At 31.6% G+C, this 27,092-nt stretch overlaps 1 protein-coding gene across 5 annotated transcripts in view; it reads left to right on the forward strand.

Annotated features, from left to right (window-relative positions):
- The first annotated feature begins 3,681 nt into the window (after positions 1–3,681).
- The window catches only part of LOC143250666 (peroxisomal targeting signal 2 receptor-like), a 33,066-nt gene continuing 9,655 nt past the window's right edge, over positions 3,682–27,092 (forward strand). Inside the window, exons 1-6 of one of the 5 annotated variants that reach the window (XM_076501547.1) lie at positions 3,706–3,843; positions 5,189–5,261; positions 14,440–14,599; positions 19,199–19,374; positions 20,175–20,210; positions 22,547–22,624. In XM_076501547.1, coding sequence (XP_076357662.1) covers positions 14,491–14,599; positions 19,199–19,374; positions 20,175–20,210; positions 22,547–22,624 — 399 coding nt within the window. In that variant the 5' untranslated portion in view covers positions 3,706–3,843; positions 5,189–5,261; positions 14,440–14,490. Of the gene's footprint in view, positions 3,844–5,188; positions 5,262–7,230; positions 7,383–13,492; positions 13,581–14,439; positions 14,600–19,198; positions 19,375–20,174; positions 20,211–22,546; positions 22,625–27,092 lie in introns of those variants that run through there. The other 4 variants (XM_076501549.1, XM_076501550.1, XM_076501546.1 and 1 more) reach the window with 4 other exon arrangements.

The following is a 27,092-nucleotide window of genomic DNA, read 5'->3' on the forward strand; positions in this document are numbered from 1 at the left end:
ACTTTTTTTCCTACAACAATGACTACTGAAGTAACTGAATGAATTTTTTTTATTATGACTATGTGGTTATAATACGACAGTGGTGGTGATATTGTGACTACATGGAAATGTGTTAATGCTTACACGCTTAATATAATAAACGCCGTTTCAGATTTACATCAACAACTACAGTACTATTCTATGTTGAATTATTACTAATTTTTATTGGCCTGGTCAAGTCATCTAAGTTTCAGCAATTTAACAACGTCCTGTGTAGTATCATTGTATATTTAATATGTTGTTAATGCTTACTGCTTAATAAACAATTATATCAATTATAACAGTTAACATTATACCATACTATACTGAATTAGTGTTAATGTAATGGCATTGATAATTAGTTGTCTCTGCTTGTCTGAGTTAATTATTTGATAATTTCAAGAGTAAGTGGTAAAATTTTGAGAACTACTTGTTTAAAGTTTTTTTGTTGCAATTAAATTTTTTATTTCTTTATTTACTGTTAATTTTTATCTTCTCAGTAGACTAGTTATTTGTGAGTAATGCTAACAGTTTTCTGCTTTTTAAGAGTCGTGTTTGTACTTAACCCCATCCAAAAAAACAATAATAATAATAATCACAAACAATTTGTTCAGTTAATGTATTTCAGATCATAATAGTTTATAAAGATATTGATCCTGGTGAATATGAAGGACAAATACAAGAAGCGTCTTCACAAGAGGCTCTGCCAAATGGCGAGAAACTTTTGAGAACATGGATTCCTTACTCTCCATCAGAAGAAAGTTTGTTTTGTTTTAGCTGCAGTTTGTTTGCTTTTAATAACAAAGGAATTAGAACATTCAGATATATCACTGGTTTTAAGCATGGTTGAAACTAAATTCAAAGGTGTCTGACCATGATCAACATCACTCATGCCTGAAGAAATGAAAGACCTTGGAAGCAGGGTTGAAGCTTCAAAAAACCATTGATGAACTTCACCCAGCAGTAATGGACAAGAAGAGAAAGAAATGGAGGGATACTTTACATCGCCTTTTGGACATAACCTTATTTCTGGCTCACTAGAATCTTCCTTTGTGTAGTCACAAAGAGGGCATGTCATCAGCAAACAAAAAACTTCATGGACTTGGTATAGTTGCTGTCAAATTATGATCCAGTTTTGAAAAAACATTTTGTAAGGATTAAGCATTCTTTTCAGTCTGGAAGGAGAGTAGTTTTGTATTTAATTTCAAAGATTCAGAATGAGTTCATTTGTCTTTTGGGAATTACGTCAAAAAGAAAATAATGGCTGATATCAGGGAAGCAAAGTATTTTGGGATTCTTTTTGACAGCACTTCAAATATGTCCCACATTTATCAGATAAGTCCACCTTAAGTGTGTCAAAGTTGAAATAAAATAATCATTCTTGAACTTCTTCCCTATTGCTGGAAAGACTAGTGCTGAGCTCACAGAAGATATCCTGAGACGTTTGAAGAGAGATGGACTGAACATATACCTGTACCATGGCCAAGGATATGACAACGCTGCAACTATGGCTGGGATTCACGGTAGTGTTCAGTCAAAGATTAGAGAAATTAATCTCAAGGCTTTGTTTGTGCCTTAAACAAATCATTATCTGAGCCTTTGTGGAGTGCACTCATTTGGAAGCACTTATAAATGTGTGACTTTTTTGGAATCTTGCAGAAAGTCTATTCCTTCTTTTAAGTCTTACCTCATCGATGGGAAATGCTGATGGAGAACATAGACATGACAGTGAGAAGACTTTCCTAGAAAGATCGAGTGCTCATTATGACTCTGTGAACTCAGTGAAGGCAAATTCTGAAAAACTGATTTCAACTCTTGAAGTGCTATCCCAAAAAAAGTGTGGAGAAAAGAAGATTATCTAAGATTTTGCTGTCTGTTGTATTTGATTTCTCCTTTTTTTGTGTTATCTTTCTTTCTGGCGTGAAGTTTTGGAAGAAATTAATCTCACACAAAAGTATTTACAAACAGTTTGAATCAGCCTTAAAAAGTGCATTATGGAGCTCCAAGCTCTAAAACTGTTTCTTAAATATCTGAATATCAGTGTAATAAAATTTTGGAGAGAGCCATTCATTATGCAACTACAAATAGTGAGGAAATAGTCATTCTATGAAGATAAGAGGAATAGTAAAGCTCCAAAAAAGGATGTCAGGAGAGATGGCAAAGGATACTGGTCTCACAGTGCCAGAGAAAGTAAAAAGGGCTATGTTTCAATGTCTCGATCGCTTTCATCAAGAATTGAACATTCGTCCTAAGGGGGGCCTGGCATGGCCTAGCGCGTTAAGGCGTGCGCTTCGTAATCTGAGGGTCGCGGGTTCGCGCCCGAGTCGTGCCAAACATGCTCGCCCTCCCAGCCGTGGTGGTGTTATAATGTGACGGTCAATCCCACTTTTCGTTGGTAAAAGAGTAGCCCAAGAGTTGGCGGTGGGTGGTGATGACTAGCTGCCTTCCCTCTAGTCTTACACTGCTAAATTAGGGACGGCTAGCACAGATAGCCCTCGAGTAGCTTTGTGCGAAATTCCAAAACAAACAAATAAACAAAACAATCGTCCTAAGGCAATGGATTAAATTCTCTTAATTTTCGATGTTATTCAATCAAACAATTTGGTTGCTGCAATAGATTTTTGATGAATTTACTGATGAAGATATCAGTGTAGAAGCTGGACGATTTCGGAGACATTTGGAAGCTGCCAAAATCAGCGTTGAAGAGGCAAAGAAATGGATAGCACTGCAGTTTCTGGAGCTTACTTTGAAATGAGATTTTTGTGAATCTCTGCCAAGCTTGTCACTATGTTTGAGATTCTTTTTGACTGTCTGTATGTCTATTGCTTCATGTGAAAGAAGTTTTTCGAAATCAAAATTGATAAAAAAAAATTTTTTCTCGACCATGAGTCAGACAAGATTGACAAATATCGCTTTACCTTTAGTTGAATATAAAGGTGAATTTTGATAAGGTCATTGATCAGTTTACAGAAGTTAAGGCTCGAAAGCAGAGACTGTGAATCTTTTCTATTTACCTTTGATGAATAGGCTGAGCGTTAAGTTTGTTTGTTTGTTTGTTTTTGGAATTTCGCACAAAGCTACTCGAGGGCTATCTGTGCTAGCCGTCCCTAATTTAGCAGTGTAAGACTAGAGGGAAGGCAGCTAGTCATCACCACCCACCACCAACTCTTGGGCTACTCTTTTACCAACGAAAAGTGGGATTGACCGTTAAGACCGGATTCCCTGTGTTTTTGTGTAAAATAAAATGCACTATTACCTGCTCACTGAATTTTTAATATTCTGCATTTTTCTTATTTCCAAATTGCTTATGACAGTACTGTATTGTTTAAAAATCTACTTGCAGACATAATATATTTTTCTGTTTGTTTAATTTTGAAAATTATTTATGGAGTGAGGGTGCCAAAGGAGGGATCAGTCCCGAATGTCAAATACTTTTGGTACGCCCCTGATAACAACATATAGTGTCTTAAAAGCAAAATCATGAATTAACTTCACATACACAACTAATTTGACTTATATTAATTTTGGATATTTAAATTTATTCAAACATATTATTGTGTGTTTAAATACATTAGATGATTGTATTATTTTCCCACCTAATTTTGTATGAAATATATAATAATATTTAAATAAAAAATAAAAAACCTATACTTAAAGTTGGTGACCACTGATTGGTTCGTTCAACTTTGAGCTTTGATATTACCAAGTGATAAGTAAACCTTCAATGCAGCAGCGATATAATATAGGTATTTTTTAAATCAGAGATTAAATGAAGAAAGGTACTAGGTTGTTAAAGACGTTGAAATAGGATTTCTTAGTTTTAAGGTATGTTAATTTATTTGATTGCATTACAGTCACTAATTTAGTTGGTTGACTTTGTTTTCAATATACTGTGGATTCATAATTAGTATTACAGTATTCTGAATCTACGATAAATATTATTACATAATAGTATACTTGTTATGCTGTAATGCGTTATTTTTAAGTAATTATTAACGTTTCAACCGCAGGGAGAATATTATTTTAGTTACACAACTTAGAATTTGCATGAATTATTATTAGTATTGGCAATAATTATAATTACTATAAAGTATAACTAAACTCTTTAAACTAGGGAGTAGGATATGTTTTCTATTTCACTAATTATGTGTTTAACCAAAAAAAAAAGATCATTATGATAACTTGTTCTAAAACTTCTGGTAAAACTGTTAAGAGTTAATTTTTGTAGTTCTGGTGAATGGAAGGCAAAACATTAAATGGTGTAATATATCAAAGTAAATTACCAATATATATTTTACAATATATTTAATCAAAGAAGCATAATGGCCTGTTACATTACATTCAAGTTCTTGATAATATTTGTATTTATGGCTTTTAAACCCTTACAGTCCAATAATGTCACTTCCACATCTTGTACGCTGTTCTCCCTATTGAACAATGTGTCAAAAAACAAACTTCAACCTATCTGTATCTATACAATAACATTTCTAATACTAGAATCACATGTGTGGCTGCTTACTGTATTTCCTGAACCCTCTCCAACAAAAATTCTATTCTTTCTTAAATAAGTTAACCAAAACTTAATTTTAGTTACGTCTAACAAGAAATGTGAGTGAACTAATGCTCTGCCCCTTCAGCATGTAATCAATACCTGTATATGTAACCCAAAGCTGTCTTATTAATACTAGTAGCCAATGCAGATCATGTAAGAGGCTTTGGCAACTTTTTAATAATAATGATAATAATAATAATATATATACCCAGGGATTTTTACTTTGCCTAAAACTTCCTCTACAAGGCTCTAAAAATATTTTGATAATCAATATAAATGAAATTTTTGAGTTTATTGTGATTTAAAAGGCATATACCAGGTATTATCCCAGTTCACAAAATAATCCAATTTTTTGCAAGTGTTCAACATATTTAATGCACTTGCAACTTTGTCTGTAGAGTTAATGACTTTCTAATTATTCCTTTACTATTTTTGTCAACGAAAATTGCAAGTAACAAATAATCTGCTAAGCACAGAACCCTTTGCAGCATTAATCCATTAATATTTTCTCCCACTTGTTAATTATTTTCTATCAACTAGCCATTTCTTGGTCTATTTAACTAGCTTATCCCTGCCTTAATAGGTACAAACTTCTTAAACCTTTTTTAAAATTTTCAGAGTACTGTGTACCAACTTCACAGCATCACTCATCTCTAGATTAAATGTGTTGTATTCAAAGAAAAGCAAATTGGTAAGACATGACTTGTAATCTTTCAGATACTACAGGTAGTATAATCTACCTTAGATCACTACCACTAAAAACTGGTAAGAAAATATACATTTAGGTACTGATGCAACAAAATGCAAATTAATTAGTATTTCTAATAAAATTTGTCTTTTGTTACCTAAGTGTCTAAATGCATATTTTCTTGTCCATTTTTCTTTAATTAGAAATAATTTAATTGAAGGATAACTGGATGAAAGGAAAACCCCTTTGTTTCTTTTAAAAATTAATTAAATCTGTTATATCCTTACTCTATCATATTATGTTAAAATAGTGTTTTTATTTGAATAAATTTTTAATTATCATTAAAGGTTTTTGAACTTTAATGAAAACTACATAGCTGCAGCTTACAGCAACCCAGTTAAGGCCATATCTTATAAATTAATTTTAAGTTAATGCAATAACATGAATGTTAGCTAAATGTTTCACACCTTATTTTTCCAGTTACTAACTGTCCTTAGGTATTATACTGCATATTTAGACTGGGGGGGGGGACCTTTTCATGTGAAAAGTACTGAAAACTCGGTGTTATACAGTTAACTCTTTAAATTAACCATTGGAAAAATAAAACTATTTTGTGAAACAGTTAACTATGAAATTTTATAAAATATCTAGTTTAACTTAAGCTCCAGGCTTATTGAAAATTATCAAGAACACTATTTTGATTTTGTATTCATTTGTCTAATAAGTAAAAGTTATGATTATTAATTTATTTTGTTACAAAACCTCTGAGTAATAGTGTAGTTGTAGATAACACTAAAGCCAGAACAATGTCATAAACTTGGTTCTAGATTCCATTTAATGTATTAAGTGTTTAAATATCTTTGGTACATAGCAAGCTCCATTATAATGCCTAAAATTTGTATCTTGGAAACTACCACACATTTCATCACCAATCACAACTGGGTAATATTCTTATAAGTGAGCAATATTTTCATAGCTGACCAATAAATGGAACAATTGGAACTTCCAAAAAATATTTCACATATTTAACTACTAAAAATTACAAAAAACAAATTTCAAATATAAAGCAAATTTAAATTTTTGTTCATGAGGGAAAATTTTGGGTGTTTCAATAGAAAAGCAAGGCACTTTCAATGATAACTGTCTACAAAGAAATACTTCAATAAAATTTACTTTAATATAATGCTGTCATAACAGCTTATTTCTAAACTAAAATTTTAGTAAATTCCTTTTTTATGGATGGTGAACATGATTGAATGTTTTGTATGAGTACGTTGTTGTATAACTGTCAGACAATTCCATAAAAGGTTTTAGGCACAATAGTCTTCTACAGGAACTAGCAATTATACCTTCCTGGAAGGTGGATATTTCTGCTAGTCATTGTAAATGATTATTATTGAAATACTATTTGTTTTATTGTACAAATAACTTTGTATAAGGAAAATTGAGTCCTCTTACAATCAATCATCATTTTACCAGTTTTGTAATATTTCAATATAAACCAGAAAACAATTAAATACTTCACTTCCTTTTTTGAAAGTAATTAGTTTAAGTTTAATAAATATTAAAAGTACAAATGTCTTCAATTTAAATGTACAAAATAATTTCTTTGCTAATGTTTCAAACTAGAACTTAATTAGTTTAAATAACACATTAAGTTTTTAGGGCTAATAATAAAATTTACAACAATACGATATCAGTTTAACAGACTACATATTTTTGAGAAATGCTTTTTGCCCTGAATAATCTTATTTCTTTACTTTGTCTTTATACCAAAATGTATTAAAGGAACCATACATGTTTCTGCAAGTACACTAAATATATCAGAATAGTGAAGTAATAGATTGCATCTGGGTTATGACACTGGCCTATTTTGATTGGACAGTGAGCATTAATCACATGATTACTACATATGTTTGCAATTTGTCAGCCTTTCCACACACACACACACACACACACACACACTATCACAAGTGACTCATCAGCTCATCAGTTAATTAATCAGTTGATTAATACTAAAAGCTGGGTTTTGATACCAGTACAGTGCAAATAGCCTTTCATATCAGTTTTTTTAAGCAGCTTTGCATCTCTGTAGGTATTTTTATACAGCAGGAAGTTATGCAGGTAATGTGGCTAAGCATTTCCAATTAACTGACTTTAAACTGTTCCTGACAAATTGAAATTTCTGGAAAACCTAAATTTTTGTTCATTTAAATGTATCATAATTTACCATTGTATGTGTTAGACTTATAGATATCATTATTAAGCTAAATATTTGTTAAATGTATAAACTATTAGTAATATTATTTACATCAATTTGGGTAATGTTAAAAAAAATGAGTTGCACCATAACTTACTTTTGCAAATTGTATGAAAAAACAATGAAAGGACCTTTGAGTAATTCTTAGTTTCTTAATATTTGATTTGTACATTTTAACAGTTAAACGGTTAAGCAAAATTTAAAACATTTAACTCAAGTTATTAACACTCTTGTCAAACAAATTAGACATATAAAAAATAAATACTGCACTGTGGAATATAAAGTTTTGTGTAAACTTTAGGTTTCTTTTCATCTAAGCTAAAATTGAAAGTGTAGTAGAAACCTGTTGCATTCTTTGATTTGTTGTTCTCTCTAATGAGGAGTGTACTTTTGCATATTGAAGGTTCATTGACCCACTTGATCCAGTAAACCAAAGAAATACAGTAAAGCCTCTGTGATGACCTTTTAAATAAATCACTTTATAACCTAAAGAAAATTGTGTAACATCATCAACCAGTTTATCTGCTATAATAAATATAAATAACTTAGCACAATGCTACATTACCTAGGTTAACTTAGGTTACTAAATGGCATTGTAAAGTATTTAATCTCTATAAATGTAAGTCTGGAAGTGTGTGCACAGCACTGTTGCAACAGATAATTGATAAGTGAATAAATCTGTTTCTAAATCTTAATGTAGGTCATATTTTCATGTACAGAGTTTAGGATTAACCTAAATTATTGTACATGACATCAGAAGACTTTTCTATGTGTTTGAAACTTTTCACCAATTGATAAAATGTTTTCAGAAAATATCTTTATTGAAAATCATAAATCCCTGATTTTATTTTTATCTTTTTACAGATACAAAGTTTTTCTATAAATAAAATTATCCCACTAAGCAAAAATAGTTTTCTGATAAGAACCAAGTTCCCCTTGAATATATTTTATATATATATTATCCATTTCTTGACTTTAAAATATTTCTCATCATTTTATTTATATAGATCTTTGTAGGGTAAATTTAAGTGGTTTGATTATATTTATATTAAATACATCTTTTAAATTTACTATAAAGTATAAACATGACTGATTAGGTAGAATAAAAAATCACATAATAGTGAATATACAAGTAAGAATTTAGTTTATAAAAGTGTTTTGTTTGAAAGCTACATTGTGTCAGTGAGAGAACATCACATAACTTTCAGATAGTACAACTTAGAGGTTGGTTGAATGAATAACAAAAACTCCAAGTTTTTGTTGTATCAAATATACAATGTTTTGGTGTTTTGTTATTATCAGGCACAAGTTTACCAAGACAAAAAAAATATAACACAGTATGAAAGTTGTAACTGAAGATTGCTTAAGGCTTATTAAAGGTGTTTTGTTTACTTAGTTTTGTTTATTTATGGTATTTTGTGCATTTTTAGACTTTACTGTAGTTTTATTGAGTTGCGACATTTGTAAACACAAGAATTTCTATTCAAGTAAAATTACCACCAAATTAGAAGTTTACTTTTTAGTGAGTATTGTAGGTGAATGCAAAATATTCCTATTTGAATATCTATTTCTGTTTTTAATATTCAAATCTGTATAATTTAATTTACTGGGTACTTGATTATTCCTAATTGTAATGTTTTAAAAATGTTATTACCTCTAAAAGCTATTGTGAAACAAATTTTCATTATTTGATTAAAACTTGCTTGACTTGTAGCAGATCAGTGTAGAATTAACATATAGTTTTAAATACAAAATAATTCCATCAGTACAGCTTGAGCCAATAAACCAAAGAAACTGTGTGTGTATAATACCCATATATTTACTATTAATAAAAAGTGTTCAAAATGTACAAAATTGTTTAGTTATAATTTGACTTCTAACAGATCAATGTAGGATTACTTCATGGTGAGAAACCCACTTGAAATAAAAATTGTGTACACACCTGGACCAACAACAAACAATAAATCCCAAAATACAACATACTACAAAACCTTATACTGCTGCATACCATAGTTCTCGACATCAGTGAAAATATAACCAACACTTGGAAAAATTTAAAATGCAACATTCCAGTAAACACCAAATTTATTCAAAAACCAGGTACAAACTCAAAGTCCATACTATGTAAAAACTACACTGACAAACACAAAATCAACATAATTTATAAAATACAATGCAACAACTGCTACGACTTCTTTATTGGAGAGACAAGCAGAAAAATGGAAACTAGATTCAAAGAATAAAAAAAACATTGATGTTTTTGAACACTGTAAATCAAATAAACATAACATATACTAAGTAGGGAAACAAATATAAACAAATGCAAAATCAAGGAAGCCCTGCTTATACAGCAACTAAAACCAATATAAAGGAACACCTTTATACCTATATACTAATTAATAACCTAACATATACTGCAGTGCCCCCTACAATCCGGTACCTGTTTATACTCTCATCCCTTAGACGTGTTCGTCGATGGTCACATTCAAACTCTTTCTTAACCTGAAGGTGACCGAGGAAAGTCATAACATTTTTCTCTCCTTATCAATAAGTGTTAAAACCCATACCAGCTGTACCTTAAAACCAAAATAACTAGTAATTGCATCATTGTATTAAGTCAAAAGTAGCAATTCATTCTAGAAAACACTTGCATTATCTTTAAAAGAGAAAAATGTGACAAAATATATTTTCCAAAAAGCAAAAATTGGGAGCTTAAAGTATTGTATGAAACCAAAAAAAGATGCAAGTTTATATATATGTATATATATATAAGCTGTTACCATGTTAGTACAAGATTTTTTAAATTTTGAGAAGCTATTTCACATTTTTAATGTGCTGGGAGTAGGTGGTATAGCTTTAATGAACCTGTTTATTAACAAATATCCATTCCTGTAATGGAATCCAGCCAAACTGGCCATTCATTTCTACCACAATACATCAAGATTTGGGCTTGGAATTGCTTTTCCTTATCCACTTTAATGATGAAAAGAACAAATTGTTAGCAAATAAATGGTCAAGTTTTGTGATGTCATTAATCTCTTAATATTTCTTGCAGTATTGAGGATATTGCATTACTATAGAATAATTTGGATTATGTTTAATACAGATGGAAATATAGATGTGAAAAGGATCTTTATTGTTGCATTAGTCATTGAAACTGATCTCTTGTTGGTATCAAAACATTTAATAGACTTAGTATCTATAGTCATTTTTTAAGAAAGAACCATCTCTTCTATTCAAATCACTCCTTAGTCCTTATGTTGAATACTGTGTACAGTTTTGGTCTCTTTTTGTAAAAAAAAAAAAAAAAAGGATGTTGACATGTAATAAAGATTCAAAGGAAGGCTACTGGGATGATTTTGAGTATGGGAGAACTACTTTAGAGGAGTGTATCTCAGAATGTCTGGTATAGGTGTTAACACTTTTATTGATAAGGTGAAAACAATGTTTCAACCTTCTTAGGTTAAGAGAGACTTTGAATGTGACTGTTGATGGACACGTCTTAGGGATGAGAGTATAAACAGGTACCAGATTGTAGGGGTGTTGCAAGTGGATATTAGGTTATTAATTAGTGTAGGTATAAAGTGTTCCCTTATATTGGTTTTAGTTGCTGTATAAGTAGGGCTTCTTTGATTTTGTGTTTGTTTATATTTGTTTCCCTACTTTATCTGGTTGTTTTCTATGGTTGTGTTTATTTGACTTGAGTGTTCAAAAAGGTGTGAAGGTGTTGTTTTTTTTTGCGATCTTTGAATCTAGTTTCCATTCTTCTACTTGTTTCTCCAGTATAGAAGTCATGGCAGTTGTTGCATTGTATTTTTATAAATTATGTTGGTGTGGTGTTTGTCTGTAGTTTTTACATAGTATTGATTAACAAGATTCCCACTGTCCCTATCTAGTATCTAGCAAAACCACAGCCAAGGGAACAGGCTTGGAGAAATCAGGACTAGAAACGTTCCTGATTTTTGAATAAATTAGGTGTTTACCGGAATATTGTGTTGTTTAATAGGTTTTTTTCCAAATGTTGGTTATTTTTTTGCTGATGTCAGGAACATATGGTATGCAGCACAACAAACTTTTGTAGTTTGTTGTATCTTTGGGATATCTTAGAGAATCGTCCACTGGTGAATCAACAGTAGGTTTCTAGAAAAGGATAATTAGTGATTTGTAGGTTACTAAGATCTATAGGATAAAGGCCTTTGTTTATGCTGTATCGTGAAACAAAAGTAGGAGACAGTTTTGGAAAAGGATAGTCTCTGTTGTAATGGGTTAACATTCTTCCACACGAGTGCTTAAAAGATACAGAAATTTATTTGTAAGACTCTGAAATTCTAGAAGAAAATTGGATCATTGGAAAGAACAAGAAAATCTGCAATGATTTGTTGGAAGAATATTTAAACCTCCACAATGCAGGTCTCTCACTTAAGTTTGAAATACCTAAGGGGATAATATCCTATCAGATGTACTTTATACACATCACACAATATTCTACAGCCACATCAGGAAGGATGCTTGAGCCTATATTTTTGCATTTCTACATGACTTGACAGATCTGTGCATAAGTGTTACATATATTTAAATTATTTTGAGAATTAGGTCAGAAGACAAGTTTTTCTATTTCAGTTTGCTGGTGTGTGGTAATGTAAAAGTGCTGTATCTTGTTTTGTTTAAGAATAATTACTCAATTAAGATAACACTGATATTGACTTCAAACATCAGGAAGTTTTAAGATCTTTAAGATATTAGCTTTATGTGACAACAAGAGGTCTGCTAGTCTGTTAAGGCTTTACTAATTGCTTGACCTCAAATTCAGCTAATTACTTATGGAACCTTTTCTAAAATTTAAATTTACAATATCTGAAAGTAACCCATACCAAATGGCTAGAACTCTATCAGAAAATGTTAGCTTGTTAGATACTGAACAAGTTAATTTAAAAAATATAGTAAAGCATTGTACAAAAAAGTAACCCTTTTATGAAGTCCTATTTTAACAAACTCTCCAAGAAAAAGTATCTCTGTTAAGAATTATGTGAGGCTTTATTCATATGTGTATAAATAACTAGTTCATCAAAAAACACTTGCTGTATCTGTTTTTCTCCATTTGTTTTAACAGTAATATTTTCACTTCATCAGGATCCTTTGTTCCATATTCACTATTTTACTATTATGTGACAGCCATATTGATAGTTTGAATTATAACTTGCATGCAAATATCTGCTTTTATGCTAAAAGTTGTGATTTTGTTTTCACTATTAAAATTATTTGTTGTAAAAAATACAATATTTTAAGTGTTTAAAATTTTAAGTTGACTGAAAAACTTAAATTATGTCAGTCATGACTTTGGTTAAATCATATTTGTGTTCATTGATGTTTTCAACTTACTCAAAATGTGAAATGCTATGTACAGTGTCTATGTAGGACTCTTGAGTACTTGAACTTAAATTTTTATTCATTGGACACTATCTTGTTTGCCCTAAACTGAACTTCTGTCCACTATCCCTCCATATCATCAATTGCTGAATATCACAAGTTTGTTACTGTAACTTTCCGTACCCATGTTATGAACAGAACTAGTATCATCTGATAATTTTTCTATTCTGAAACTGCCACATCAATAAATTATTTCCTTGTAGATAATCCAGATTCAGTACAAAATGTACAGTATGTCATTCCTTTGATTTACGATAAACTAGCCCATGGATTCCCTCTGCAAACACCAATCTTAGTCTATAGGTACCTTATAACAGTATTGTGCATTTGTTATGTCCTTAGTTTGGGAACCCTTGATCTAGTTTGACTTGATTTTCTCTCATGTCATGATTGCTTAAATTTCAAACTATGACTAGAATCATTATTGCTGTTTTTACTGATGTTATCTCTAAGTTAACACTATAGTTAATTTTTCAGTATCATTTGAGCTTTTTTGCTATGTGAACTCTACCTCTTTCAAAATATTGTACTTTGGTATCTTGTATAGGCAACATGACCTGTAGAATTGTACGTGTTTACTATGTGCATTCACATGTAACCTAGAATTTGGGCCAGAGTCTTGTAAGACCTACTGTGTGAGTAAATGTTGTCATTCAAGATGTTAGTATCCAATAAACTATAAATCAGATTCAAATTTCATCTTTAATTTATTCACAATTATCAGTTGCACTGGTTGTTTTAATAAAACTTAAATGCATATGTCTGAAGGACAAGCATGTTATATGGAGTTCTTACCAATGTAATTTTTTAACCTTCTAGGCTCAGGTGCACAAATGACTTTTGAAATCTGCACTTTAAATTTCCACTGTATTAGTGATTCCTTTGTTTTAAATTGAAGATTATTATGCAGTTCTCTTCATCGTGAAACATTGTACATGTACTAGATACTATTATTTTTTATTCAAGTAGAAAAATATTTTAGGTGTTAAAATGTAATATAATTCACTCTGTGAGCAATTTGTTTCATGAGAAACATTTATTTTAAATTCTCATTTAATTAGATAGTTTTTTTTTAAATTGCTATCTAATCTTAAGTGTAATTTTATCATACCACTCATTTAACTTTTGAATGTTTAAACTTCATTTATGGATGATTGATTGGTAAGCTGTTAACACTGATTTGAAACTTAGCTTCTCTTTTTAATTTTTTTTTTAATTGTTGGATTTGCTTTTCTATATTTAACTTTCACCTGGAAATATTTTTTGTACTTTGAATTTTCTGATTACTAACAGTTTGTATACCTAATGTTTCTACTGCAGTTTTATCACTAGAGTAAAGCAATGTTTTTCTGACATTGATTACATAGTTATTTTTTAATTTAGTTAATTTTAGAGACATTATTTTGCCTGCTAACTCTACCATTAGTAACATCTTTAAATTGGTGGTATTTCTTCCTATAAGTATTGGAATAAGATTTTATTTTTCTGTTTCAGTTCATATGTAGATAATCTTCCAGGCCTACTGGATTGTCTTGAACGTCAGTTATGCCAACAACATTTCGCACAACAGGTCAACATGGATATGGTATAAAGTTCTCTCCTTTCTTCCCAAATCGACTGGCTTGTGCTACTTCTCAGAATTATGGAATTGCGGGTAAGCTATAAGAAGTAAGTTGCTTGAATAAATTTTATTCAGAAACAAGATGTGAGCATTTATGACATGGCAAATTGTATGATAATTATGATACTATATGAATGATAGTATAATTATGCTTTACTTACTAAACATTTACAGTAGAATAGTAGTTCGATAACTAGGTAACTTGTAGTTAAGTTCTAGAACTGTAGAACAAGCAGCAACTCCAAACCTCTAATAACTGGCATTAAAATGAACAAAAAACATGCTAAAAAAATCAAATAAAATATGCTCATAAATTAAGAAGATCCTCAGGGTACAGCATGTAATGTGGGATATAATGTGCTTTAGTTTTAGAGGTAACTGGAAATAGGAGCTACACTGTAGTGGGAGTGTATTTTCTATTAGTTTTAACCTCCATTCACACGTCTCACATGAAGAAATTAAAAATTGTATAGTATTTATTTTGATTTAAGTTAGGAAAGCTAGATGTGAGAACTTAAGCCATTTTATTCATCCTTCACCATGTATATCTGTTCCTTTTAAGTTTCCACATTTCTTGTTCAATCAGGACCAAACTTGACATAGTAAAACATCGAGACATGAGGGGTGGAGCCACATTTTAATATTAAGAAAGAATAATGTATTTCTATCTAACTCTTCACACCTATTGGTGTGAATTCCTTACATGGTGAGGAGAACTCCCAGGGAACATTCTGTTCTTTCAGCTTACCTCTTCTGGGATCAAAACATCCACTCACACGTTTGCCATGCATGGTGGCTCAGGAAGGGTAGGAGAAGATCCTGGTGGTTGACGAGTCCAACCCTAACACACCACTTTGACAGTGAATTCCTATAGGCAGGCAGCCTTGGAGTGGCCTCCTGAGAGTCAATTGGCTAGTCCACTTGGTCTATGGTCAACCAAGTACCAGTGTTGGATGTATTCAACACGTGTTGTGGACATTGTATCTGATGCTGGTGTTTGGGTATAGTACTTACAAAACCCTGGCATTGCTACAGTGTCTTTGCTTGGCGTTGTAGTGTGTCCCCTCATAGGGCTCCATAGTGTGTGAGGTCAGTGGGCACCAAAAATTCTTTTAATTATGGATCTTCCAATTGAAATCTTAAATAAAATAGTGAAAAAACAGTCCAAAAGTAAACAACCACGAGCAGCAATCTTCAACATCTTTAACACCTGTACCTCATTTTCTTGTACTATATTCTCTTTCATGCAACCCTTTTGGGCAAATTTCTCCCTTTTTCTTTTAGAAGGGACTAGAGAGAGTTGCTGGCTCTCCAGAGTCAGTCAAAAAAGTTTTGTTCTGGTGACATATTGGTGGAAACATCAACATCTCAATACAGTCAACTCCTCTTACATTCAAAAGTGATTGGGGATATACCTGTTGAGGTTATGCCTCATGCTACTTTGAATTCATCATGAGTTATTGTTGGGAGGGATTTGTTGAGCATCCCGAAGTCAGAGGTTCTCCTTGGTTTCTCCACCCAAGGAGTTTCTGCAGTGAAACGTATCTCCACTCCCAAAGTTGGAATTATGATGCTGACCAACATCCTCATTTTAACATTTACATCACCCGCCTCCATCAAGGTAGGTTATCTTAATTGCAAGATATGGCCATGCATTCCAAACCCTTTTGGATGTTTCCAGTGTCAGTGGTTCAGTTACTCAAAGACATTATATTGTGGTTCCTTAACATGTGCTCGTTGTGGTGACAAGGACCACGATGCTTATGAGGGTGAAACGGACCCTCAATGCATCAATTGCAATGGCTCTCACCCATCTTACTTTTTTCTTGCCCTAAATGGTTAGGAAAAAAGAAGTGCAATATTTGAAGATGATTCAAATCATTACTTACCCTGAGGCTCAAAAGTTGCTGTTCATCACTTCATCTTGGACATGTGCTGCTATTACAGTGGAAGTGCAGATGTATCTCTCTGTGCCTTCAAAAGAATCGTTATCAAACCAAATGAAGTCTTTTTGATCTCCATGGTTAAAAAAGCTGATGAATCAACATCAACACCCATCTCTGTCCCTTACATTCATTCCAACAAACCTCAAGATCTACTTCCTTTGGTTCTTGGTTCTCAGGTACATCTCCCACACCAAGATGCAAAACGATCATTCATTCACATCCTCATTTACTGGAATCCTCTTTCAACAACAAAGACCTGCCCAATTGACCCACGGCAGGTTCCATGGAGGTCTGTCGATCTCCATGGAATAAAGACAATAAAGAAAAAAGACATGGTTGTAAACAGAAGGGCTCTCCACCCAATTTGCCTGCACATAAATAAAAATGACCACCTTGATACAATGGAACTGTTGAGGCTTACATTCTAATCTGGATGACATTAAAATTTTGATTACTTCCTACCATCCTGTATGTCTTTTCTTGCAGGAAACATTTCTGAAACCTGCTGATACAGTCACCTTTCAGCAGTTTTCATTGTACAGAAATGACAGGCTGTGTGATGAATGAGTGCATGGAGGGGTGACACTGTTGATTGATCAGCATGTGCCCACCCTGTCTTTGCCACTTGATACACACTGTAAGACCTTAGAGAGAATAGTTAATGCTCATCTTCTTTGGTTCCTCGAATCAAACAACTTCCTCTCACCCACCCAATTTGGGTTCCAACAATAGTGCTACACCATGAACCACCTGTTTAGACTTGAAACATCAATCAGAGAAGCCTTTCTCAAACGACAACATCTTGTATCTATATTTTTTGACATTAAGGAGGCTTATGATACAACATGAAAGTATGGCATTTTGCAAGACCTCCATTTATATAGGTTACATGGCCATTTGCCAATTTTTATTAATCTTTTAATGGACAGGAGATTCCAAGGTTGTGGAGGTTTGACAATTTCCCATTCTTTTCTACAAGGAACTTGGAGTTCCTAAGGGCTGTGTTTTGAGTGTCAAACTTTTCAGTATAAAGATTAATGCCATCACTGAAGAACTCCCTCTTAATGTTGCAAACAGGCTCTGTGTCGACGACTTTCACATCTCATGTCAGTCGTCAGACATGAGGTGTATCTAGCTGCAGCTACATACTGTCTTCAGTTTCTTACTGAAGTGGATTACAGCAAATGGTTTTGACATTTCTCTCTCTAAAACCATTTCCATGCACTTTTGCTACTAATGGGGTATTCACCCTGATCTTGAACTATGTATTGGTGAAGTTGTGCTACCTGTGGTCCCCTGAGACAAAGTTCTTGGGGCTTATCTTTGCCTGTAAGCTGACCTTTATACCACACATCAAGCAGCAGCAGGTCAAAGTTGAAAGAGCACTGAACATTCTCCATGTTCTCTCTTCCACTACTTTGGGAGCAGATTGACGTTCTATGCTGAAGATATCATGCTCTTATTCAATTGAAACTAGACAATGGACCACTGGTCTATTGCTCTGCCAGGACCTCAGCCTTTAAAATGCTGGACCCTGTTCATTATCAGGGACTTCAACTCTGGACCAAAGCTTTCTGCCCTTCCCAATTCAGAGTTTATACACAGTCTCATGACTTTACTGTATGCTTCAAAACTTTAATTTCTTACCACAGCATCCCAGCTGGAGTTGTGTTTTCCTCCCTCGGTGGGCCATGTTTTTTCAGAACGGATGATCTGCCATTGCTCCTTTTTGACCCTCATATCCAGGTGCAGCTGGATGAACTGGGTCTGTCCTTAGATAACATTACTGTATCCACTGGTCAGGTCATCCCACTGTGGCTTATTACAGTCCCCAAATGTGGCCTTTCTTTAAGTCATCTGAGAGAAGCAGATACTCCTGATTGGAAATACTGTTTGTTATTTGCTGAACATCTTTTAAACCATCCTTCCATGTAACTGTAGTGAACATAATGCACTTAAAAAGTACTAGTTTTAAACAAGGGTAAGTGATGAACTGATGTTCTATACTTAATTACTATAATCACTTCTAGCAGGAAACTCCAGAATGCTGATTTTTAAATACCTATTTCAAGTAATTTAGTATCTGTGTAAGGAATAGGTAACTAGTCATACTATAAAATGTGTTTTTAGCACAAAGCAACTTGACTACCTTCACCTGTAAATTCATTTTTACATTCAGATTGGCTTCAAGTTCACAATAACATCTTGTTTAGTGTAATTCTGTGATAATTCTTAGGAAAAGAGGAAGAGCTCAGTAAAATGTAACTGTTAACTCTGTGAGGAATATAACATAATAAGTTATAGAACTTTGTATATGTGAAAGAGAGAGAGAGATATTAATGCAAAGCGTATGTTTCAGTTTATGGCAGCACTAAGGAAAGCCAGTATGAGTGTGTGTACATAAACTAATGGCAATGCTAAACCCATAAAATACAGTTTAAATGCAAAATGTTATGTACTCTATTCTAAACTAAACTGAGCTGCTAATGATATTGTGAACAGTAAGCTTCATTTTTACTTGATAAACCAATTATCAGTCAGTAAAAATACATTTTCTGTGATGTGTAGTACTCATCTGGCTGTTTTGTTAGGGAAATTAACATTGTTTGATTTGGTTTTTCAAAACACTTAGTGCATTGATTTGTGTGTATAACTAATTTTGGTTTGTAAATTGTTTTTTCTGCAGGAAAAGGTTCACTTTATATTCTTGAAGAAACTCCTAGTGGCTTGCTTCAATCAGTTTCTATATCTTCTTGGAATGATGGACTGTATGATGTCACATGGAGTGAATTAAATAGTAACATTATTGTCACTGGAAGCGGAGATGGATCAGTCCAAATATGGGACACTGTGGATCATGAGGTAAAATGGGGAAGAAAACAAACTGCAAGATAGCATATTTTATAGGAATACTTGGTTAATTTCTTTTGACCAATGATATAATTCAACTAACACCTAACTTTACTCTTCGTGGTTGTGATATCTTCCAAGTAATACGTGGATTTTCTTCTTAGCATATAGTAATGTTTAAGCTGCATGTAATGTTAATGTGTTTTCTAATGACAAACAGTAATGTTAAGTATTTTTTAGCAATGTAATTTGGAGACGCTGAATTGGTCTTTAACTCTCACTATGGACTGGGTTGATTCAACCTAAATACTGACTTCAAGCTGACCTTTAGTTTACATACAACTGTAACTCCTAAAATGTTTTGTATTTTCATACTTTTGTAAAATGTATGTAAACATTCACATGCATTTAAAAAATGGTTTTCACTAAATTTTTCCATCTAATATATGGAATTAGTGTTGACTGCTCAATGTAAAGTGACTTTCATATTATGATTAAAAGTACTTTCTTTGTATGAAAATTATCACATTTGATTTACATAATCCCTAAACTTCCTAAATAAATTTCAAGTTTTCCTTCAGTACAGTTTTATATTTTCTGTTATATCTTCTACCCTAATTCCATAAGAGGTTGGTCAATTTGACAAAAAAAATTTCAAAATCTCTATAATATTATAAATGTATATAATTTATATATTTATATACATATTATTTCTATTGTTTTGAAATTTATAAAATTACATTGCTTTTGAATGGTAAGATCTAAATCTGTTGTATACTCTCTAGTGTTTAAATGTTCTTGTTTGGTTACAGCATCCTGTGGCAGTTTTGAAAGATCATAATAAAGAGGTAAGATTTGAGATGCAAATACACTTTAAAATTTAAATTAGACCTACAATGTTATCTACCAGATTGAATAACTTGCTGTTTAAATATAGTTGATAAAAAAAAAAACTATTTAACCAGTTCTACAGTACATAATAGTGAATACCTAATGGATAAGAATGAGTCCTTAATGTTTGAAAAATGCTAGAATTTCAATATTTCTTAATCACTAAAATTAAAAATCTTAGTTAATTAACTAAACTAAGATTTAATGTTTTTGTTCTTTAAATTTTTTTGAAGTTGAATTTCTATTAATGCAATGAAAAAACTAAAATATTTATAATTAATTATGAATCTATAATTTAATTGGTGATAAATCAGCAGAATGTAAGAGCTGAAACTATTAGCTTACCAAAAAAATATGCTAGAATGGTAGTTGTGATTAGGGTTTCTATTTTAATATGAACTTAACTTTTGTTAAGGTTAGTCAACATTCTTCACCTTTCTTTGATCAATATTTTCTATTTCTGATAAAAAATTTAATGTTTACTCTGCCTCCAATGTTATTTTCTGTCTCCAAGTGGAAACACTATGGAAATGTAAGAAGGTACCATTCCTCATATTACTTACAACAGCAATAAGATGTATTTTGAGTGCAGTGATGACAGGTATCCATCTAAAAGTTTAAGAGGAAAATTCATTTTTACAAAAACGAAAAATTTTCAGCATCTTTGAGAACAAATGCTGCTAGACAATGTCTTAGGTCTTGAAGATGATTTAGTAAAAAAGATCCTATATTTTTACTAAAACATTTTGTAAGTATTTACTTTGTTGCTGCTGCTGTTCAAATACTTTGTTTGTTCAACATCCAAGTTTCTGGTGAAGTTTACACCTAGAATAGAAATTGAACATCAGAGAAATGGGTAAATTCATCTATCAATGAAAGATGCATTTGGTTGGGATGGAGCCTTAGAGGAGGAATTGTTAGGAACTCTTGCTGTACTCCTTTTTCCAATACATAGCTTACTAGGAAGAGGATGACATTCACTCTATAACATTTTGGGTATGTAGAAAATACTTTTTACTTTTATATAAAAAAAATCAAGCAATTTTATCTGCAGTTAGTTCTCAAAGTATCAACCACCCTCATCATGCCTGCATGATCTGGATCTTTTATCCAGTTGTTCCATTTCTTTAAGTTTATGGAGAGCCCCAGACATACTTGAATGGATTATGTTGCAAATAAACACTACTATACAAACACTAGTCTTTTTCATGATCTGAGCACAGTTTGAGCAATTGTCATCCAAAAGGACAAAGCTTTACCAGTGGTGATGTACAACCTCATTAAGCTTATAGGGTTTCATTCTTATTCTGCAAAGTGATCAAAAACATTCCTGGGGAATTTGGAGGTTTGTCTTGCCATTGAACTCTGTCATCTTAAACCATAATAGAACCACAACCAAAATGGTTCTTCTTAGCATTGTAATGGTGTTTTCAAAGTTTTTCCAAACAGGCTTGATTGGTATGTCAAATCAACACAACTTGTTCATGAATAATTGTTCAATTTTATTTGTACAAGCTAGATCTTGGATCCAGCCTCAACTGTTTTGCTATGACGTTGATTCAAAGATATTCTAAGTAGCTTTCATTGACACCATCATCTTTGGGTTTGTTATGGACAGATATGGTCAATATGTTTTAAACTCCTGATAAATTGTAATTACAACAGTTTGTGTTGTAAATGTCTTTGCAGCCTTGTATGGTCAAGAGGTATTGTCCTTGATTTCTCACTTTTCAACCATCTTCATGCTATTTCTTGACAATTGCATGAATTTTGTGTCAGACAATAGCAAAATACAGCTGAGACACTCCATCTTGTAGCATACCATGTCCCTGTTACATCTCTCTCCTTACTCATATGCCTCTTGGTGTAACATGAAACAAAGAGCAATGTAAAATAAATCCTGTAACATGAGCATACCATCTTCAAAAATCTTTTTTAAAGAGTATGTAATTCCCATTAAATTAACAGGAATGAAACTACTTACCCCTCTTGCTTGGAACTAAACTCCTTACCATACTTATCATAAATCTGGAAGAAAAAAGGTATTGGGCATTTGTTAGAACCTCAATGACATATAATGTGTTGCTTTAAATAGCTTTGAAGTAATAGTACATTTCCAATGATTGTTTCAAAATGCCAAAAACAAGTTCCAGTTGTACTAACGTAGTTTTTAATTGATTTTATACAAAGATATTAGCTTTTCTTTCTTCTAAACAGATGTTGCACATAAAAATGCACATGTGGTCTCAGACTATCATGGAAATATGTGTTAACTGCAATCATTTTCCTTCAGGTTTACAGTGTTGACTGGAGCCAGACACGAGATGAACAACTTCTCCTTACAGCATCCTGGGATAAAACAGTAAAACTGGTGCAGTTTAAACACATCTTATATTTCTAGTAAAATAATCTTTAATTCAGAATGTATTCATTCAGATTTACTTAATGTTTGAGTTTTGTACAATATCCTTTTTCTCCACTGAACTAACTTAAAACTGAAATTCACCAACCAAAAAAAAATAGAAATGTTAAACACTGGCTTAAGTAAATGTAGGTTTGTTTTATCAGACTGGCTTTTCACTGCATATTTAAATTGAGGAAAACAAAGCTGTTGTACTGAAATGACTACTAGTAATCTTTTTTTTCCAAACCTAAAATTAAGTTACTTTTAAATTGTAGATAGTTAAATGAAGAAGTTAATTGCAAAACTAAACCATAAGATGGATAAAGGTTGTGATTTGTCAGTAAATTTTTCGTATAGACCAAACATTTTCTTAACTACTAAAAGATCATTGTATGCTACCTTTATAAAGAAATGTGTGCAGTTAAACTTAATATCATAAATCATGTGAAATGGGAATTATTTTGGAGTTCTAAAGTGTTTCAGATTGAGGATAATAAATTGTGTGAATACACTGTACTTGTTTATACAATGTAACTTGTGATTTGTTGGATAACACAATTTAGTCATTTTTATCCATTGCTTGAATTTATTAAAGATTTTGATAAATAAAACCAATTTGTCAGTGTGTATAAAAAAAAAATATATTTTCATACATAAAATATCAGATTTTTCAAAATTAAGTCTTAAGGTTTCTTAAATATGTTTTTCACATGTCCTTTTCATTTTTGCATCTTGCATATCCAACATGCAAAGTAATTTTCACTTTAATATTAAAAATAGTTTTGAAAGTTTTCCAGTGTATAGATTTTGCATACAAAATCCTTGTGTACAATTAGTTTTATCAAACTTCTTGAGAGGGGCAGAACCTATTTTCACTAATGAATCTTTAAGTTCAGTTGATTTTTTTCCAATCTGTAACCACCAAATAAACTTAGGCTTCATATATATTCTCCAGAAAATCATAACTTTTTCAGTACCATAAATTCCATTAATAACTTAAGTTTAATAACTAAGCTGTGTTTCTATCTTTAAAAAAAAACATCTCGAACAAGCTAAAGACTCAACTTACCAGCATCAAAGTTTGTCTCGAAAGAGAATGCCATTGTTTGAAAATGACTGAGAAAATTACTAAGGGGACATTCTGAGCTTCTTATTTGTTATTAACGTTTTGTATAAAGTGTATACAGGAGTTTCCAAAATGGATAGAGGTGAATAGGAGGCCACTGTTTGATTCACAAAATATAGTAATAACTCTCCAAATACGTTTTTCAGTTTTATATTCTAGCTTGTCAGTATTAGTAATTTGAGTTCCTAATTTTTGCAAAACTTTGTATTTTGACATTGCACATATGTAATTTGAACCAGTATTGCATTCAAGATACCATGTGACACATACAGAAATTGATGTTTCGGTGTTTGTTCAATTTTTACTTTAAATTCAGAAATTTAAAAATGAAAATTTGAACTGTAATCTACAGATTTATGACAAACTTGAGGAGATAAATTGATGAAATAGTGATTCATTAACATTTTAAATGCAAGTTAACAAGAGACGACATGGCCTTTGACTTGTTGCAATAAGGTTAATTCTGTAAGGCACTTCTTACAAAATTTCTGATTTTCCCCTAGTGTTACATATGACAGTTTCTCTAGTTACCTTCTCTACTTTATGAACCATCCTTTCAGCAACTAGGAAATTAAATGTAAATAAGTTGTCATTTCAGAGAAACCATAACTTTAATAGCCTCCCTTTTAAGATTTGTTAATAGTCTGTAATTTAACTTGTATATTATTCATAGTCAGTAGAAAGTTAGTTTCCATCCATCAGTGATGTATTATATAACTTGTTCTGAGTGAATACTCATCAGTTTTGTTCAGAGTATGATCTTCATTCCCAGGGGAAAGTTAATAACTAGCTTGGATGAACTTGTGACTATCCTAAGTCAATTTTTTAGAGTTAGAAAAAATTATTTTGCCTGTTATTAGTCTGTTCTTTGGTACATTATTTAAATTTAATACACTATTACTGTTACTTTGTGTGTGTGGGGTGTTAAATGTCATTAACAATTGGGTAAGTATTTGTGTAAGTTTAGTCATTAAAATTAACTATTAAATGTCATTGACAATTGGGTAAATATTTGTGTAAGTTTAGTCATTAAAATTAACTATTAAATGTCATTGACGATTGGGTAAATATTTGTGTAAGTTTAGTCATTAAAATTAACTATTAAATGTCATTGACAATTGGGTAAATATTTGTGTAAGTTTAGTCATTAAAATTAACTATTAAATGTCATTGACAATTGGGTAAATATTTGTGTAAGTTTAGTCATTAAAATTAACTATTAAATGTCATTGACGATTGGGTAAATATTTGTGTAAGTTTAGTCATTAAAAGTAACTGTTAAGTGTCATTGACAATTGGGTAAATATTTGTGTAAGTTTAGTCATTAAAAGTAACTGAAATTAAAAAAATGTAGTGACTTGCAACTTATAATGGCACATATAGTAGTTAGATATCATTTTATAATGGCACATATAGTTGTTAGATATCATTAAAATAGCAATAAATGAATGTAATTTCAGGTTAAAATTTGATGTATTTCTGGAATGAAAGAAAGGATAATTTAGATTATTTTGTGTGTGTGTGTGTGTGTTGTTAGGTTGGTCCATCTGATCAATTCTGTATGGCGATAGAATAGAGGAAATAAAATTGTACTTAGTAAAAACATTAGAAATGTTTTAAGATAATTTTAGGGATTACACAAAGGAAGTTTTAGATTTTTGAGATGAATATGAATGTTACTTTGCACACGAATACTCAATATATTCGTGGATAAGTCTATTTTATTAAAAATTAGTTCACTAAAAAATTTATTTAGGGGGAAGACTGAAAGGGTGTCAAAGTTTTTGAAGACGTACACTGTATTGAAAATTAAATATATAAGGCTAAAGTACAAAGAGGTAATTTGGTCAGTGAAGTTGATTGAGTCCATGTTGAAAAAGTTTATTTGTTTTATTTCATTAGCACATTTTAAAAACTTAATGTTCAACTAAATACTCCATACAGTATTCAATATGGGGGGGATAAAGGTTTATATAGACTCCAACAGTTAACTAGTGCATTTGATTTTGAAAGTGATGTTTTTATACTTCAATGACTTACATTATTAGGGCTCTAGTTAAATCATGAATTCATATAATTGGGTTCATAAATAAATAGAGCTGGGCAGTAAACAGAATTTTCTAATCACTAAACTTGTTATCAGTTGGTAAGAGTGTATTCTAGTGGCACAAGCAAAGAAAGTGTTACAATCAGAATGAGTTATGCAAGTATTTTATTTCTGCAAAATAATTTTATTTCCCAACAAACATAATAATTAGCAGACAAGTCGCTGACATTAGCTGAATTTCATCAGTGTGGTCACCATTTTTTACATAGTAATCCTATATTAATCTATTTTAAGTGGTCACATTTAATTTTACCATCATCATTCACCAATAAGTTTAATATTCTTTTAATTTAAAAAATGATTACATGTTTGACTTGCATAACAAACAAATACTAAAATTTTGATCAAAATATTTGACACTGTAGTACCATACTTTTCATGTTGCCAAACAGTAAACCAACTTTATTTGGTAAACATGACTTGTATTTACAAACATTACAACTCAATGAAATCATTGTATATCTATAAAGTAAAAAATACTGTAATTTTAAAGAATTATACACTGATACCTCTAAGTTTTAGGTTCTCCAGTCATGTTTTATGTTGACTATACATCTTCCTGTGGCTAGTATACTACTTTTACCCGATTACAAAATCTTAATGTTGTGTAGGTTGTTGCTGAACTTGTAATATTTTCCTTTGTTACCCATTCAACCTGTCCTTCAAGTGTAGAATCTTGTCTGATTCCTAGGTTTCTGAGTTCTCATTGAAGGAAATTTCTATAGCTCTAACACATGCCTTCATGGTTCACAAAGAAACTGAACTAAAACGGCAAAAACTGTGTTAAAAAAAATATTGTTACACAATAATTCTTGCTCTGTTCATAGTGTGCAATCAATTGTATTTAATCCTTCTTTATAGCTGTTTTTTTATTATTAAATGACTGTGCCACTTGTGTAGTATCTTGAGATTTCAACCAAGATCCAAGGCTCGTACAAAACAATAAGTGAAGCACTTAAAATCAAGAAAGGGATGGTTGACAAAAATAAAGGATTTTTTGGGGGATGGGTAGAGAACTTAAAATTAAGAAGTGGGCTGTTTTGTTTATAGGCTAAACTATCTGCACCTGTATAGAATTACATGTAAATTACCTATCCCCATCACTACTTACACTAAATGTCAGAATATTATACTTTTTTTTTTCTCCAACAAAGATATAATTAAGTAAGTATAATACTTTCACATTTAATAAAGATATCAAG

Source organism: Tachypleus tridentatus, chromosome 5 (genome assembly GCF_004210375.1).
Source record: "Tachypleus tridentatus isolate NWPU-2018 chromosome 5, ASM421037v1, whole genome shotgun sequence".
Taxonomy (NCBI): Eukaryota; Metazoa; Arthropoda; class Merostomata; order Xiphosura; family Limulidae; genus Tachypleus; species Tachypleus tridentatus.